This window comes from Pezoporus occidentalis, unplaced genomic scaffold, assembly GCF_034315485.1.
Source record: "Pezoporus occidentalis ecotype Australia unplaced genomic scaffold, CSIRO_AGI_Poc_V1 ctg119, whole genome shotgun sequence".
Lineage (NCBI taxonomy): Eukaryota > Metazoa > Chordata > Aves > Psittaciformes > Psittacidae > Pezoporus > Pezoporus occidentalis.
In genome coordinates this window covers 1,014,166-1,032,860 of record NW_026912983.1, presented here as the reverse complement: position 1 = coordinate 1,032,860, position 18,695 = coordinate 1,014,166, and the positions used below count along the sequence as shown (strand labels likewise).

General features: G+C 43.7%; 1 protein-coding gene across 4 annotated transcripts in view; it reads left to right on the top strand.

The window, feature by feature from the left end:
* The first annotated feature begins 9,981 nt into the window (after positions 1 to 9,981).
* CLSTN1 (calsyntenin 1) overlaps positions 9,982 to 18,695 on the top strand; it is a 38,000-nt gene continuing 29,286 nt past the window's right edge. For 2 of the 4 annotated variants that reach the window (XM_062604402.1, XM_062604392.1), the window contains exons 1-2: positions 9,982 to 10,310; positions 18,118 to 18,240. In XM_062604402.1, coding sequence (XP_062460386.1) covers positions 10,208 to 10,310; positions 18,118 to 18,240 — 226 coding nt within the window. In that variant the 5' untranslated portion in view covers positions 9,982 to 10,207. The remainder of the gene's footprint in view (positions 10,311 to 18,117; positions 18,241 to 18,695) is intronic. The other 2 variants (XM_062604409.1, XM_062604396.1) reach the window with 1 other exon arrangement.

Sequence of the window (18,695 nt, the reverse complement as noted above, 5' to 3'; positions counted from 1 at the left end):
GGCAGTGCTGGGAAGAAGCTAGGAGCACTGGAATTCTAGAGAAAGGATAAACCAAACCAACCGACCCCAAATCCACAACCGAAATGTAAAAGGGAGGTTTCCTCCTGGACCAGGTAATTTTGAAAAGGGCTTTTTAAAGCACTACACATGGTTTCTGTAGCTAAAACACGGCCTCAGAACCTGGGACTCTAAATTTAGTCTCAGACCCTTTCTGTGACTGATGCACAGGAACTTCACCATTCTCTTCAGCAGGCAGTGAAGGTATTGACCGTGCATTGCAGAGGCTTGTGAAGCTTTTGACACATCCACATGTGAAATGCTTTGAGGATATGTGGGAAATACCTAGCAAAGCTGCAGACTGTTGCCAGATGTGATGAATTTGAGTAGGCCAGGAGTGGGGTTCATATCGAATATTACACATAGAGGAAGAACAGTAGTTTGCTTGAAGTCAATTGCAAGACAAACAAGGGCATGGATTTTTAGCTTATTTTTGTTGTCTTTAAAAAACCCGTTGTGATGTGGAAAACAAGGCAACTAGAACTCTGTCTTGGAGGAACTGTTTAGTAAAATTGATCCCATTTTTCCACATATAAATAGTAGTGTTCACATTAGCTTCAGAGACTGCACAGTTGGGCCCACTTACAGCACCAAGCAGCACAGTGCTTTCTCAGGAGTAGGAGGCACTTGGATGTAATGATATGAAATCTAATATTGCATGATGAAAATTCCAATTATACCCTCCAGATCCAAGGGGATAAGAGAAACTTATAATCCCTGGTCCAGATCCTGGAAATCAATTCACTGATACCAACTAATTTAACAGGCTGTGCAGACAGGGAGACTTGTTCCATGGACTCTGGCTGCAGCATTGGCACCTATTGTTCACTCTCACTGAGCATCCATTGAGCACACTGCACAATTATGGGAGAGAAGTTGTTTTCAGAGTCTAATCACAACCAGAAGGACTTCAATAGTTAAAGCATATACAAGCTGAGCAACCTATGAATTAACTGGGGTTAAACCACAACACTGGTAGTCTCATAGTTGTACATTAGAGAAGGATAAACAAGAAAGAATTTAGAACTGTTTCCAATGGGTTGGGAAATTGAACCTAGATCCTTATGCCTTTATATCAGTCCCTCTGCCTGGAACTCTGACTCAGCAAGCCAACCTCAGAGAGGCAGAACGTGATGCTTTTTACAGACCTACTGTATGGCATGCATTGCACAGCAGGATAATAGTGTCAATCTGGTTAATAGAATTGCATTGGCAATAAAGAGCCTTTACTCTAAAAGCCTTCTGTATAGACAGTTAATGAACATGGTGACATTTATTTAAGGCTGTTGTTGAAAGAGAGAGGTGGGCAAATGTTTAAAAGTGCCTTGTTTTAAAAAGGCTGAGGCCTAGAGTATATTGGGGAACGCGGGTGAAGAATATGAGTTCTGACCCTCTGTCTTTTGAGCCATTTGGCTCCGAGTCTCTCAGTTGCTGGAGGATAGTTCTATTTCATTAACCTATGAACAGCCTACAATTAACCCAAACAGGCTTCTCTCCCGTGTCTTTCATAATGTATCTTCTGTGCTGACCTTTCTTCCAGTGTCCTTCATGAGAATGTCAGTAGAATGAGTTTTGACAGTGGGAACACCAGTACTGGTGGTGTCGTGTCTGCCTGACTTAGGCATGATTAGATTCGGTCTGCTATTAGCACTCAAAGGAAAAGACTTCAGCTTCCTAGACTGGTTACAAGGACTGAAAGGAGTAGTACTGAAGAAGGAATCAGATATTGAATGATCTGCTTTTCTGGCATTCCACTGTTCAGAGTTCTTCATATCCTACATAGGTTCTCAAGGTACTCTAGCACAAGTCTGAAGGCTAAACATTCCATGCAGATGAGTGATTGCTCTGACAAGTGTTGCACACTTCCAGGAAAAAAAATAGGCAGGAAAGACAAGCTTCAGGCACAGCTTCAGGTTGGGCAGAGAAGAGATTCAGAGTAGCCCTGTGGAGAAGGACTTGGGGGTGTTGTTTGATAAGAAAATGAACATGAGCCGGCTTCAGTGTGCGCTTGCAGCCCAGAAAGCAACCGTATCCTGGGCTGCATCAAAAGGAGCATGACCAGCAGGTCGAAGGAGGTGATCCTGCCCCTCTACTCTGCTCTTGTGAGACCTCACCTGGAGCATTGTGTGCAGTTCTGGTGTCCTCAACATAAAAAGGACATGGAACTGTTGGAACAAGTCCAGAGGAGGCCACGAGGATGATCGGGGATGGAGCACCTCCCTTATGAAGACAGGCTGAGAAAGTTGGGGCTGTTCAGCCTGGAGAAGAGAAGGCTGCGTGGAGACCTCATAGCAGCCTTCCAGTATCTGAAGGGGGCCTATAGGGATGCTGGGGAGGGACTCTTCATTAGGGACTGTAGTGACAGGACAAGGCATGATGGGTTCAAACTGAAACAGGGGAAGTTTAGATTGGATCTAAGGAGGAAATTCTTTCCTGTGAGGGTGGTGAGGCACTGGAATGGGTTGCCCAGGGAGGTTGTGAATGCTCCATCCCTGGTGGTGTTCAAGACCAGGTTGGACGAGTCCTTGGGTGATATGGTTTAGCGTAAGGTGTCCCTGCCCATGGCAGGGGGGTTGGAACTGGATGATCTCAAGGTCCTTTCCAACTCTAACTATTCTATGATTCTATGACAATAGCAACTTTGCTGCATCTTTATAATGTTTATAATACAGTTTAATAATGAGGCCATAAATGCCAAGAAGTTCACCACAATAGCTTCCTTCTAGGCTGCAGTGTGAAGAGTTTACAATCTTCACTTAAAATGCGTTCTCTAGAAAATACAGACAAAATAGGATATTAACTGCAAGTCAAATAGGGATCATGATAATGTGTTTGTGCTCTTGCATAATACTCTTGGTTCTGAATATTTCTTACTGCATAGTGGATTTCAAATCGTATCAGACTTTCTGCTTCTTAAGATTTGTTTGGAAATTTGGGCCTGCCTGGTTATGATACAGATGATCATTTAACAACAGGGAATTTATAAACGCTGCCTTTTAATTGAAACTAATACTCTGCATTTCTAGAGAGGCTTTCATCCCAGGATCTTAAAGTACTTTAGAAACAGTTAATGAAATCTTACTACATCCTTGTGGAACAGGCAAGTTGCATTTAATTGAGAGGATAAATGAGGCATAGAGAGATTAAGGGACTTGTCTGTGAGTAGAATGTCAGTGGTGTCATCAGGAAGGGAACACAGCAGCCTTGTCCTGACTCAACATCTTACCTTTGCAAATACTTAGGGCAAGAGCTCTGGGCTCTCTCAACAGGGACAGTGCAATTGGGCTCCAGGATCTTTTTGGGGGGTCATTGTGGTTTTTGGACTCTATGGGAAAGAATAATGATGTAAGAAAAACCCAGTCTTCAGAGAGCCATTAGGTAATTTTAATCTACTAGTCAACCATTCAAAATTGTATTGTGCAGTACATCTATACCTGCTTAATTTTAGTCAGATCCATCCACCTTACTGTACTTGTTTTGTTCTGTCTTGCTGCTGAATACTGGCAAGTGTTCGTTTGAGGATGATCTGTGCAATTGCAAGCCATCTTGCTTGACCCTTTGTAACTTATTTGGGTTAAATGCCATTGAGTCTCACAGATGTCAGCAGGAGAGGAAAGATCTTGTTAACAGTGAGCCTCTGAACAGCAGCAATGACATTGCTGGAAGAGCTGTGTGCGGCAGTACTAGTATAGTCCTTATGGCCCTGCTGCTTCAGCCAGTGATTGTAATGCTGGATACACAACTGGAGCCTTGTAATTTGGTTTCCTGTTGGAAGTCTCTGAGATACGCTGCAGTCCAACAGGAGAGCATCTGCTTTTTTTATTGCTGAAGAGCACTGCTGGAATTTCTCTGTCGAAGCTTACTTAAAACCCCATTGCTTGGTTTTATTAATATGTAAAAATTTGGCTCCTTTTACCTCAGGAAAATGACTTATCTGAATAAAATGTAAGAATTTGTCTAACGAAAGGGGAAAATAAAGACTATAATTGTGTTAATTACCAGAATACCAGACATGTAATTAATATGCCACAGGAACAAAGAGCAAATGTACTAATAGCACATAATTGGACTTAAACTACACCCTTGGTAGAAGTCTCTGCAATGGAACTGTTGTGTGTGTGCTCCTTTTCAAATTAGCAATAAGGAATAAATTAACATCCATTTTCTTGCCCATACAAAGAGGGAATCATATTGTGGGGCAGGGTAATGAATTCAGAGAATGCCTTTACATTCCCATATGGCTCTTAGGGAGGGGAATACTCATGCATGTGATTCTTCTCTTCTCCCTTGTAGGAAGGCAGGCAGAGAGAAGAGGAAAACCTCATTGTATGACCAGATGTTCACTGGATATTTGAGTTGGTTTATCCATTCTTTTATACATGGTATGTTACGGTCTTATGCTGTTGGACAGGGAAATAGGTAGGGTAGGGGCTCGTCACTGACCCAAAGGAACGTCTGTGACAGAAGTGGAAAGAATAATCTATAATTCTTCACCTTTCTTTTTCTCCCCTTTCTCATCCCCAGCATAAATCACTAGTTCACTTTTCTGTATTGATTAGGGAGTTAAAGCAATTCTTAATGTGTGAGCATGGCCCACTATGCTGGCTCTTGAGAAAGTTAGTACAAAGCATGAAGAAACAAGGTAGAACCACTGGAGGTCTTGGTTTTGGGTTTTGTGGACACACATTGTAGAAAGGCCCATGCAGAGCACCTGACTGTAATTCCCATTTTATTGAGATTAGAGAAGGAACACCTGATGCTGTTTCACTTTCTGTACTCTCCCCCTCTTTGTCTTTAGTGGTCTCTTACCATGCTTTCCAAGTAATGTATTAAATGCTTTTCAGAGGCTCAGTGGTTTCAAGGAGACCTCAGTACTCCTTCAAATAAGGAAATAATTTTTTAAGGAACAGGTCCAGGTTCATTCACACTCCACTTCTATTTATAAAACACATCTTAAAAGAAGCCATTGTGGTATTAGATGCAAACACTTGCATTAATAAAGCCTAGCTTTTACTGAGGTCCTTAAGTCAAGTATTACTTGTTAACTAAGCACTTGAAAGCCTGTCTCTTGATGGCATTTCAAAGCATTACAGTATTTTTTAATTCAAGGTATTTCAAGGTATTGCAGTACTTGATTTTTCCAACCTTTTGTGCCCTGCTTTCCTAAACATGCAAATGAAAAGCCTAGAAATTCTGCCTTATTCAATTGTCGTGTACCTGTCATCACAGTATCGAGACACCTGCCTATCTCCTTTACAGAACTATTGTGAGGGTGCATTCATTAAAGCTTGTGACATTCTTGGAGATCCTCGGATGGAAGGTGCTAATGAGTTGTAAAATATTATAATGATGCTGCAGAATATTCAGGCTCTTTGTAAGGCAAACCTTGCATCTTTCCTTCTTTGCTTTCCTGTTTCTAGATGCGTATTTTGCAATAGAAGGTAAGTCTAAAAAGGGGGGGGGGGGAGTGATTAAACAAGGTAGATTCCTAATGCTGCTAGTTTTCTTCTGAGATACCTAGTTGTTTTTATGCACTACTTTGCTTATTTCTCTTTTCTTATTGTCTCTCCGATGAAGCCGTACTTCAATAGCTTGTTCAGAATTCTCTGAACACTCAGAAATGTCAAGGGAGAAGATTTTCTTCTCCAGATTGCCAAGGCCTTCATTTGCATCCCCTAAATCAATTCTCACACATGATCAAAGCAGTTCTGGAAATTTTCAAGTGTGGGGAAAACCAGGCCTCTAATTCCTTCTCCTCTTAATATATGCAGTCAGGTTCCAAAGCATTAAAAACAAAAATCTTCATCCACTGAATCTAAAAACACATGAATTTTATGCCTCCTTGCATTCAAAGGATTGCAACTGTGTATATTAAGGACAGCAAGGCTAGAAAAGATGTAACAGGTCATCTATGTATGTTTTCTCTTCAAGCTCTCGCGTTGCCGTAGCGTTTTGCTGTGGAGTTTTCTTTTGAATGACCCAAAAGATGCCAATTCTGCCTGTTGCCTTACAAGTAGACCTCATTGTGTAGGATTAACTTTTTATCTTCGCCTTGCATTATTAGTGTCATTATAGTTCATTCTTCCTGCTTGGCTTAGACAGATAAAGCCGTATCAGAAGCAAAAAATACTCCAAATTCCCCAAATACTTGGGGATTCTCCTATTGCTTTCTTGAGTGGGAAGGGGAGGAGGATCTGGAGTGGGACTGTAATACTGCTCCTGAGAAACTGCCCTGTTGTTGCATTCATCTAATATTTTGCTTGGCTGTGCATGCAGCTCTCTCATGAGTTTAATTACTGTGTAGTCTCTATGGCAATTGGTTTCCTTTCAGAAGTGGTTTCAGGGCAGCTGTGATAAACCAAATGCTCAGTGGAGGAGATAAAGCTAGGTTCTGAGTTCTCTCTTCCCACTAAAAGCAGTCATAATCTGGGAGCAAACTAGTATGCAGCCATTAATTGTACTGAGATGAAAATAAGCCCTCGACCAGTTCTAGCCTCTTTATTTAAAGACTGGGCCATTTTCTCAACCTAATTCTAGACTGAGTTCTAGACCCTTTCCCCATGCTTCCCCTTTTGAACAAGGGGAAACCAAAATCTAATATCTAGAAGGAACGGTGCATATTCCACATATATCCAGAATCTCTTATGATCCTGAGCTGTAATGATCAGGTCCAGATCTGCTGTGACTGAACTGAGCACGTCTTGCTTCTCTCTGCGTTTATGGTATGCACTGGCTTCCTTTAAGTAGCAAGCAAAGGCATTCATTTTTACCTATCACCTTATCTTTTAATTTCTGGCTGCTCAGCTCCATTCTGACAAGTGCAATAAATGTGTTCTCCTGGGTCCTTGCAAGCTGGGCATTAGTCACACTGTGCATTTCAAGGACATCAGTCCAATAGGTTTTCAGCTGTAACGGAAAACATGTTCTGCCAGGAGCCATTTGTTCCAGTTTTGTTGCTTACCAATAAACTACAAATCAATGGTGGGTTTTTTTTTTTTGTTGGGATTTTTTTGTGCTTGAGAAGCAGGTCAGAGAGTAGGAGGGAGATAAGTGGGAAAAATGAAGGTGCTGAAGTTGGTTCTCTGGGTTTCTCTGCAATAATGGCATGTGGCATTTCATATAAAGCGAGTATCTCTGTCAACCTGTGAAATACAGTTACCTTTGGCAAACAGGATAGCTGTTGTTTAACAGCAAACAGCACTGGTGCATAGCAGGTCTCACACTGGGCTGTTTAAATTAGATTTAGCTTTGTGAAACAAACGGTACATGAGAGAATGTTGTATTTGCCATACTTTTAGAGTAAATGCCAATGGAGCATCAGTGTGATACGGATCAGAACTGCATTTTGGTATCTCCACCACAGGTGGAGTACCCATAATATCTGTATCCTCAACTACGAAACTGCCCGTTCAAACCACTTAGTCATCTAACTAAACAAAATCATGCAACTGATCTTAAAATACAGGCTAATTCTTGGCTTTACTGAATCAGTGCCTTAGTCACAACTGAGTCGGAGGAGTTTTGCTTAGAAGGTGAAATGCAATCAGTGCTTTTTCCTTCCTTGGAAATTTCTCGGTTTCATCATGACTGATTCAGCTGATTAGTTCATCTGAGCTGGTAGTGTGGTTGTGCAATAAATAAGGTTTACCTGGACCTAGCACTTCTTCATTTAAGAATGTCTCTCCTTCCTAATTCTTCAGATTCAGACTCATTTAAAGGAGTTGTGATGGTATCACTGAAGACTCCTTCTTAATGAGTCGATGGTAGCGTGCTTTCCCCTGCTGCAATGCATGACACAGCCCAAGTGGACTGCAGAGCAGATTTTGCTCTTTAAACTGTCTTTTCAGCAACACTTCATGAACCCAGATTATTCTTCAGTTTAAAGGTAATAATTTATTTTGCAGATAGTGTTTTAGAGTATGCATGAATATATTCGCATGTGAGCTGGCCACTGACTTACAAGCCCTCTTCAGATACTTTTATATTACGTTCAAGCTCTGTACATAGTTATATTCGTAATCAAAATCCAGTATTTGGGCAAATAAATTTGTATTGCATCATGTATTCATCAATGGGCAATCTTATTTCAACTGATGATATATTGCCTTGCAAATCTTTATTAACGGGCTGGTTCTTACTCATGTATTAAGTTAGTTTGAGAGTCATCATGAGCTGGACAGCCCTACTACTCTCCATACAAAAGAAAAATACCTAATGTAGCATACTGTCAGCTGAAGCTAAGTTGGCAGAATGTAAAGACTCAGCTAGCTGGCAACAGATGGGCTACAGGCTTCTTCTGACATGATCTGCCATCCAGCATATGTTAGACAGCCTGAAAAATCAAGGGGGTTTAGGCTGAGGCTTTGTTTAAAAAAAGAAATACGTCTTAGCTTTTGATAGAGGTGGCCTACAGCACAGTCAGAGGAGTAAATGTGGAGTAACTTGGTTAGGGTTATCCACAGCACAGGATAACAACTGTGGTGTTGTTCATTGCGTTGGTTCTCTTCAAATTCCTTCTTTTATTTGCTCTGCAAACACTCATATTAACAAATGTGCTTAAGAAACAGCAAGTAAAGCTGGTTGGGCTTGAGGATGGGTGGGCAGAACAGCTTGCCTTTGGATATCCAAATGCCATAGACCAGTTTCTGCCAACTGAGACCTCAGTGCCTCATCAAGAGCAGTGAATGGACTGGTTTCTTGCCTTGGGTAGGGGCAAACAGGTAGTGAGCAGGCAAAGTCAGGTAACAGCACTGGGCTTGCCTTGGTCAGGAGGGAGGAGGAGGCTTTGCCAGAACAGATCCATCTTAGCATTTAAATTGCATAGTGTTTTAAAATAAAGAAATAACACAGCTCCGGGATCTTGAACATTCTGGACTTTATTTTTGTTTCCCTGTGGGAGGGGAATGGCTAATAGGTACAAAGCATGAGTAGTCATATCTAATTATAAAACCAGTTGGTTGCATTTTAGTTGTCAAAACTCCGATCATCTTCTATCGAAGCATTTTCTAATGGAAGTTTTTGACCAAAGAGCAAGTTAAGTTTTTGTTATAGGATAGGTTCTGTACAACTTAATTATTCATATGAAACTTATTGATTTAGGTTGGACTTGTGAGATTTTTCCAAGCAGAACTAATAGACTTTTGCCTTGATAAAAGTCAGTAAAACTACACTAAAAAAGGTTTCTCACTGCAGAGTATTTGCCTGAACTGTGAGCACTGCTATTCCTCCTTTTGGGCAGGGTTAATGCTGCATCCCAGGACTTCCTCTGCAGCAGGGAAACCCTTTGGGTCTACAGGCACCAGCTGGGAGAGCCATGAAGGCGCTCTAAGGTGCGTGCATCTTCGAAGCAGACACATCTGCAGAGCGTTACCGTTTTAGAGCTTTGAAAACACTGCAAGAAAGCACTGATGTGTTTCATAGTGTGCTGCACGCAGGTGTTGGCAGTTTGACCTGTCCTGGAGGGGGTCAGAGCCCAGCAGATGACCCGGGGCTGTGCACCCCACTATGGTGGACTTGGCATCAGTGTTGGATGGGGTTAAAACCAGCTTTTTGCCGAAGAGATCTGTGAATGTTGAGGTGAAAGCACTGAAATAGCTCTGTGAGATCTGAACTTTCTGAAACGTCGGGGGTTCAATCAACCTCTCATTAACCAGCTGGGTCCGGTTCCAGCGGGCAGCACCTCAGCCCTGCTTCCCAAGTGCCCGCAGCTGCAGCGGGAGGTTCAGCTGCTGCAAATAAACCCAGAAACCCATGAAATCACCCCAAAACCGCCGGCCGGAGGCGCCGGCGGCGGGGCCGGACCACGGCCGCCAGTAGGCGGCGCTCCCCGCCGCCCCTCCCCGCCGCGCACATGGGCTCTCCCGCATCCCCCGCGCGCGTTGGTTCGCTCCCTCCCCCGCCTGGGAACGGGCGCGGGGGGACCGGCCGCGCTCGCCGCCGCCATTTTAGGTGCCGCTGGCGGGGGAGGGAGGGAGGGGAGGACCGGTGAGCGGAGCGGGGCAGCGCTTCTCCTCCCTCCTCTTCCTCCTCCTCCTCCTCGGGGCCGAGCCGTGCCCTCCGCCCGGCGCAGAGCGGAGCGCGGACCAGCGGGGGCGCCACAGCCGCCCCGGCAGCCGGGGGTGCGCGCTGCCCTGCACCGCTCCGCGCTGCCATGCCGCCGCGCCGCCCGGGCATGCCGCGCTCGCTGCTGCCGGCCCCTGCCGCCTGCCTGCTGCTCGCCGGGCTGCTCTGCGGGGGAGCGGCGGCCGCTCGAGGTAAACAGCGCCGGGGGGCGGGTGTGGGAGGATGCTCGGTACCGGCAGGGGGGAATGGGGCGGGGGGGGTGGCAGGTCGGGTTCACCCTCGCCGCCTTGCGCCTCCGCTCCCCGGACGCCCTGTGGGGCTGTGCCGCAGGCGGACCCGGCGGGCGGGGGGCCGGTGCCCTTGGCTCTGTTCGCCCTTTGAGGCTGGGGGGGAGCGCGGAGGAGGACATCGCGGCGGTGCGGTCGGGAAGGAGGGCGCTGGCCGCACCTCCCCGGGGCTCGCTGGGGACCCGCGGCTGTTGCACCTGCGGCGCCGCGGGGAGGGCAGGTGGGATGCGGGCGGTGCTCACCTCCGCCCCCCCTCTCCCAAAGCCCCTTCCGACCGCGAAGGTCAGGCCTCGGCCGCGGGGCCCGGCCCGGCCGGGATGCGCGGCGGCGCTGGGTGCCGGCCGCCTGTTACATAACGGCTCCCTCAGGCGGGGTCCGCACTTGTTGAGGCCGGGGGGGGGGGGGGCTCCGCTGGGGAAGGGCACCGGGAGCCGCCGCTGCCCGGTACGGAGCGGCCCGGGCGCTGCAATCCGGGAGGCAGCGCTTGGAAAGGCGCCACAGCAGAGCCGTGACGGGCTTGGGCTTGGGGGAGAGCCGCGGTGGCCGGCGGGGTGGGAAAGGGGAATCAAACCCCCTCGGGGAGCCGAGCCTTGGGGCTGAGGTGCAGAGCACCCGGCTGCGGTGAGCGAGAGGAGGGAGCACGGAGCGGTACGGCGGTGCTAAACGTTGGCCTGGTGGCTATTGATTGATCTTGTGGAGTAAAAGTATACGCATTGCAGGTCTCCTCCTGAGCAGATTTCCATGAGAGGCTTGCAAACGTTTCCTTACCTGAAGGTTACCCCTCGAACTGAGAGCGCCGTTTCTGCAAGATTTACTTGATCGTACGGTGGGATTTGAGATCCTGTGTTTAATTTGAATGGAGATTGGAAGTGCGGCTGTAAAATGGCTTGCAGATACGTTGAAGGGATGCTGTTGAGCAGAAACAAGTCATTAAGGGCACATCTTGCTGCAGTTTCCCTACATAGGGCCAAGAAGCTGCTGCTGTAAGTCAGCAGCCTGCTGTTTAGATAGGAGCTGTGATTTACCTATGTGAGATCTCTTTAAGTTCAATCTATTCACTAGCATACTTGCAACCGTGACATTTAGTGCTCAACCCACCAATACAGCAGGATGGCTTTTCCATCATTCCAAGTCATGAATAAATCCAAGACCAAAACCCGTTTTCAAAGTAGCTAACGTGTACTTGGAAACAAATGGCAAATTTAGGCAGCTCTGTCGGCTCTTGTGCAGTTTGTGAAAGGCTGTGCTTGTCTCCGATCTAACCTGCAGAGCTGTTGGACTGCAGGTCCTGTTCTGTTAAACTTCATCACACATAACTGAGTTACAGATCTGATTTGGCTCAGTATGTGCATTGGTCCTCAAGGCGCTTTGGCTACTCCAGGTACGCCTGTTAATAGTGTTACATGAGGATGCATTTAACAAGTAAACTCTGGAGAGCACCTGGAAAGCTGCTCAGGTAACTCATTTCCCTGTTGTTAGGAGAAACAATTGTTTGGAGGCATTTATGGTAAACTTCCAGGTTTGGGCTGTGTTTTCAGTGCCGTTCTTCTTTCAAGTTCACCTGAGATATTTTTCACCTGTGACTTTGAGGCTGGTTGGGTTCAGGTTCTAAAGAGGTGAATTCCTGTTCAGCTGATGTACAGCTCTCAATTTCACTGGATTTATCGTGTGATTGGTCAAGTTGACCTCAATATTTCTAAGCTTGCTGGACTAACATTGCAGAGGAAAAGCAGTAGCTAGTGGTGCATTCACATAGAGCTTGTCAGAGTGAAGCAATTGGATGTTTATCGACAGAGCTGAATGGGGAGTGGAAGGGAATGACTTTTCTGACGAGAAGACAGTGCAGTTAATGGCTGCTGCTTCTGTGGTTAGTGACCAGGTAGAGGGATATACCTCTGTTGCCTTGAGTCCCTTCCAAATTATGGTCATTTAGGGAAGGGTATTGATTAAAATAATGCTATCTTGATGAAGCTTTGCTGATCTGTGATTATTTCAGGAAGTTATCTGGTGCTATGAATGTTTTAAATCTAAACCACAAACCACTTTCTCACTACCATGGTCTTACTGCAGATGTTTCTTTGACACAGGAGCAACCTTCATTATATGGGGCTGGTGGTTAGTTTCCATCTCCTTTCTAGAGGCAAGGCAATTTGAGACTATCTAAAAGATAATTTGGCTATTTCTGGTGGGTTTTTTCCCTTTAAGGATTTATAAAAGTAAGAGAGCACTGAGAAGAGACAGAATTAACCAGTGCTAGACCTTTCTATGATGCATAATGCATGGAAAAGCATAATATACAGCCATCTGTTTAGGGAAACTATTTTAATCTCTTTTCCTGTACATATTATATAAAATAATACACTGCTGAGGAAATGGAGGGCAAGCATGGTTTACTTTGTGTGTTTGGAATACTCGTGTGCCTGTTGACTTCTCTCATGTTATTAGACTGCAGGTTGAGCTGCCTGTGCCAAGTTATCAGGGAAATGTATCAACAGAAGCATTTCTAGACTTGCAGATAGATAACGTTTCTGCATATTTGAAATCACCAGTTTCAAATTGCAAAGACAATTGGGGTTTTTTTTTAGGAGCAAGCAGGACAGAAGCTGGGCTCATGGCTTTCTGTTTCTCATGGCTTGGAGTTAAACCCAGACCAAGCCATAGGACGGCATAATGTCAACACCTTATCTCAAACAGATTAAATTAGAATTCTGGTAAAGCAGCATTTTCTGCTGTGAAAATCTATGATAGCTTTGTGGCTATGAAACTGTTCTTCAGAGGAGAAAAAGCTTGTGTAGTCACTGATGTTCTCTGAACAAAAGCGCTTTACCATTTTCCTGAGCCATATCTCATTGTCTGTAGCAGCATTCAGAGAATGTCTCTCAAGTTTTGTGATATTAAGGGGAATAGCCATACCTCAAAACATAGGAGCATTCAGGAAGCCAGAAGCCTTGGTCTTAAATCTTATTTTGCCCTCTTTTTCATTTGGTTCGTACTGATTGACTCACGGTGGCTTCAGCAGGGACTAAACCTCCTTAGGAGCCTTTAGAAAGGATTATTAGAAACCCGAGCGCCTTTGAAGAACTGTCTGTCTGTCTTTTGTTTATAGTGTTAGGTCTCATCTCACTTGCTTTGTGTTCAGGCTGAAAACAAGTTGCTGCTGCAGCTCCCAGTTGGTTTCCTTGTTTTTAAATGGGATCAACAAATAGAGGCAGAAGTGCCGACTAGACTGAGATGATGGTTGCTGTATTCGTAAATAAGATTCCCTTTCAAGGAGTGAAGTTTATAAATATGAGAGCAGTTAGAAAGTGATTTCATTCTTGCACTACAGTTAGCCACATTTAAAAGGGAATTTATTAAATGTTCAGTTTTCTATTTCAGTGTTCTGGTTTAGCTTAAAATATGTTAAATTTCCCTTAAAAAAAAAATAGGGCTTTGATGGCCTAATCCTGCTTAGGCTGTTCTGTGCTGGAATATTTCTGGTTTGCTGTTTTTCCTGCCAGACTTTTATCCCAGTAGAAATTTGGTCAGTAGGTCCTCTATGTGTGGTCTGTGGTGCTCTGAGCATTTCTTCTGCTGCAGTGGTGGGTGCTAAAAGCTGTGACTAGTTTGTGCGTGGTTTGCATGTAGCTTAGTTTCAGGCTCATTGCAAAACTTCCATGTATCTCTGTAGAAATAAACTCAGATTTAGGCCACTGGTTCAGTGTACAACGTGAAGCTCTGTAAGTGGTGATAAACCAGAGAGTGTTCCTTAGGCAAACTATAATTTAATAAAACCCGTTAAATTTCTACAGCCATTAGTTTGAATATGGTGGATGGAGAACTACTATTAACTGTGCCGGCTGACCCTGACAATTTATAAGCATTACCTTGTGCTCCCAGTGTATGACAGTTGAACTTCCAGAGCAGACATTGCAAGTGCTCCTTACCTGTGTCAAAGAATCCAAGACAGAGATCTGAAATTGTGGGATGAATTTCAACCACCTGATTTTCCTTCAACTAGGAACTGTAGAGGTTAATGTGGATGCCTATGCCCTTACCTAATCCCTTTCCTCGTGCAGATTCATCTCTGTGTAATCTATTACTGCCTACCACTTTCGTGTCCCAGTAATGGGAATTACAGTTTGTCTTGGAAGGCCATACTGGAGAAAAGTGCCATGCTATCAAGAAACTCTGCCTTTGAGCAAAACTTGTGTTCAGTTTTAGCCCATGGTTTGTACCTGGTTGCAAGACAATGGGTTTTGGTAAAATTTGAGGTATGAGAAGAGCCCATTTAATAAACAAATACAATAGATCTTTTCAGAACCACTGAGATAGTTCAAGTTGGTTATATACAAAGTTAATCCTCACCCTTTTCTCACAAGAGGCACAGTTCTGCATTGCAGATTGGCTGAGCCTAGGGCAGGAACAGAACACACATTATAATCAGGCTGTGCTACACCCTTTCTTATTAAACTGTACTTTCAGGGTGGAGGAGGAGGCATTATTTTGTTGTGTAGAACTTTACACCTTGGCTGAGCTATATTTTTCTGTGGTTCTGTATTATACAAACTTGTTGCTTTAATGATATTGCATGGGATTTCATCAGAACAGAACTAAACTATGAATAGTCAGGGTAAGACATACTTTAGAGTTTTTATTGTCTCTCTGAAAGGCACGCTTGCCTCTTTTACATCAAGAGAAACACAATCAAAAGGATGTACAGTGATCAGTTATTGTCAGACCTTCAGGACAGGAGTAAAGAACTGCTCCACATAGTTTATTGAGCGCAGTTCATTTGGATTGACAGAGAATATAATCTTGGTATGCAATCTCTGGGTTTTTCGTGAAGTCTCAAAGGTGGATTTTACAAATGAGTGTCTTGTCACTGGGTTGAACACCTAGCTTTCAAACTCTAGTACTTGTTACATCATCTTCATCTGTTTCTAAAGATAGCGTGGCTAAACAATGCTGTACATTAAAGTAGTTACCCAGAAGAAGAAGTGTATTCCGTTACAGCCCTTTCTGGTTGAGGTGTGTCCAGATCTTCACTTATGTAGGTGCCAGATCCCATTTAAGTCAAATTAGTGTTCTGACCACTTGTAAGAAGACAAAGGAAGTCCTTGGAAAGGACTCTGATAAGTACATTTAACTTTTATATATTCACATTCAAATAATAGAACAGGATTAATTCTGATTTAAGATCATAGCTTTTGATTAACATTTCCATACTATCCCTAACCCCCCCCTGCTCTGCCTATATATTCATTTACATTCATTCATTGTTTTAAGCAGCAAGGGAAAGTTGCTGCTGGTTGATCTGATGTGTATTCTTGCATTACTTTTGGTGAAGCATCCTTTCCTTGAGGTACTTTCCTTTTTCTGCAGTTCCAGTCATTGTGAGTAAAAGCTGGTCTGTTCATTCATGGGAAACTGAACGCATTTACCTAAAGTAAAGAGTACTTTAAAAAGCTGTGTTCAAGGCGCACATCACATCAGGTACCAGTTTCCTTTCTTCCTATATAGTTTAGCAGCAGTTACCTTTAGATAACCCTGCTTAGGTGGCTTGTGCTCACCTTGCAGATGTGTTCAGCCATTGCTTGGCAGCAGTAAAGGCTCTAGCATGAGCTGTTACAATTCAGTTGGCAACCTGGAAAAAGAGGGCTGCTCAGCTGGCTTTAAAGTATTTTTTGGCCACTGAAAGCTAAGTAGAAGTCAGTTGGCTGTGTTGAGCCAGGGTAGCTTCCCTCACTTGACTAGATTAAATGCTAGTTGGGATTTACAACAGATGCCAGTTGAGGCGCTTACAAATAGTGTGAATATTGTGTTTCAAGGAAACCAGTGTAGTTTATCCCAGTTAAATGGCAAGAGATTAACAGCTCAGGGCACTTTGTTAGTGTCAAGCTTGGAATGGGCGGACTTTTGGTTTGAAATTAACAGTGTGAACAGTTTATTTGAACAACTTCCTCTAGATTTCAGGAGTTTTGGGACAATGAAAGGGGTAAAAAATGTGAAAAGATGGTTTTCAATCCAACGTTCAGCAATATTTAAGCCAACTGGTTCACTTTCGTGGTAGGTTCAGGGGCAGTGGTAATGTATCACTCATAAGCTGTGCCTCATATTTCAAATGCTAGCTGGAGAATTTCTTACAGTGTGTAGTTACGCTGGAGTCAGGAGATCCCAATATGGATAACGGGCCTTTCCTGGATATTCAGCAGTAAGTTTGGTGTTCTCAAATCCGGTGATGTTTAGCCTTCATAAACACAAAGGGATTTAAGCTTTATGTTTTAAAATCTGGTGATGTTTTAGCCTTCCTAAACACAAAGGGGTTTAAGCTTTATGATTTTATTGTCTGCAGCACAATAAAAGGACATGACTTTGCTTTTAACTGAGCCTGTTGTTTGAAGGTTCACTAGACTCTGCAGATGCTTAACATACTCATAATTCTGTTCATATGTGGTTGCAGTGCTTCAAGCTTTTATACAACTTCCTTACCCTTCAGTAGTGGGATTTACTGTGGGTTGCTAAATCAGGAGAAGGTTTCTCAATGCTTAAAACCAATTAATTTGTCATCTGCCTTGAGAAGCATTAGAATGGAGATGGGTTTGGCAGAGATCTTTTTTAGGATTTTATACTAGGTCCTTGCAAAGAAGATGAATGGGTGAAGGGGGTCTGAGCTGTTTGATTGAGGTGTAACCACCGCAGATGCACTGACAAAAAAGTACACAACTGTATCCTCCTTATGCTCCTAACAACTGTAGCTGTATTAGTGAAACGCTTGTGTTTAGACCAGATTTGAATTGAGAGATGTTGTTTCCATTAGCGACTCAAATGTTAACAGTTATCGGTGCCTTCCTTCCGAGGGAGGAACGCTGTGTTAGACCCTCTGAGCATGACAGAGTTCCTTTTAAAGCACCACGTTCCTTGGAGGGTGCTGCAGCCCTGTACTTCTCTGGGTAAATAGAACCATGTGGTTGACATTGAGCTGGCTGTTTGGTATGCTGAATATTGAAAGCATGCCCATGTGAGGCTATTGAGGCAATAAAGATAGTGTTGCCATACTGAGTAAAACCACACGGTGGTAATTAAGCACTATTTGCATTAAAATAGTTTGTTGTGAGTTCTCTCTTGCTGCATTATTATGTATGAAGATATTATATCCTGTCTAGCAGTTTGTTGCTAGTAACAAGTAAAAGATTGCAGATGAAAGCGTATTGGGGAATATTATGGTTTCCTGTGAGAGTTCTATGATTTTTTAATCATTTGCTTAAGTGTCCTTTTGTCACCGTTTAGTTTAACTCCCTGAAGAACAGTCCACCAGCTGCATCCCAGGTTTTCCTTGCTGGAGAGCAGTGAACAAGTCCTTGTGTTTCATGTTGGCCAGTCATTTTTCATCTGGTGCTGAGTATAGGTTTTCCTGGTGTTGCACTTGGCACTGATGGCTGTGGCTCCCCATCACTGTTAGAAGGTTTTTGAGTTGCATTTCAGGGACAACTTAAATCCCAGCATAGTTAAGGGACTAATTTAGAATCTCTGAGTTACTTTAGGGAAGCCTGCAGGACACTGAACTCTTCTGAACGTACTTGGCCAGGATTTTGTCTCAAAGTTTTTAATTTAGTAAGATGCAAATTCAGATTTAGAAAAATGAAAGAGGAAAATACTGAAATCAGCATTATAAAACATCTTCTAAAGAAGTTTTCGGACGTTTTGACTTTGTACTTTGTTTTCCTTTCAGTTAACAAGCATAAGCCATGGATTGAAACAACCTATCATGGTATAGTTACAGAAAATGACAACACAGTGCTCCTGGACCCCCCTTTGATAGCCCTGGACAAAGATGCACCTCTGCGTTTTGCAGGTAAAGAATTCATCTGCATTTCTTTCCTAAGAACTGGAAATGCTTTCTTGAGGACAAATGCTGTGTGTTACTTCTGTGTTTTCCCTAACAGCAGCATAATGCCTCAGAGCTTTTAAACCCTAGGAAATGTTTGTGCATGGACCAGAGTTTTGTTTCATATTTACAGCTGTAGCTAAATATCCAAACCAGAGAGCATTCTATATTGCAGGTGTTCCATGTTTCTTTCAATGTCATGTGCTTGTGTGACTTCTGCTTTTGGGGGAGTTACATTGTTTTGGGGTTTTGGTTTTCAGGGTTTTTTTGCATTAGTGTCTTTTCCTCCATCGCCTGGATTCCACATTTCACAGCATTCAGTCTAGGAGTTCTGAAACAATTCTTTTCTTACCATTCTGAAGAGAGTTTTTGCTTTTCTTAGTGGTTTTGATTTGTGTCTTAATAGATTGAAGACAATAATG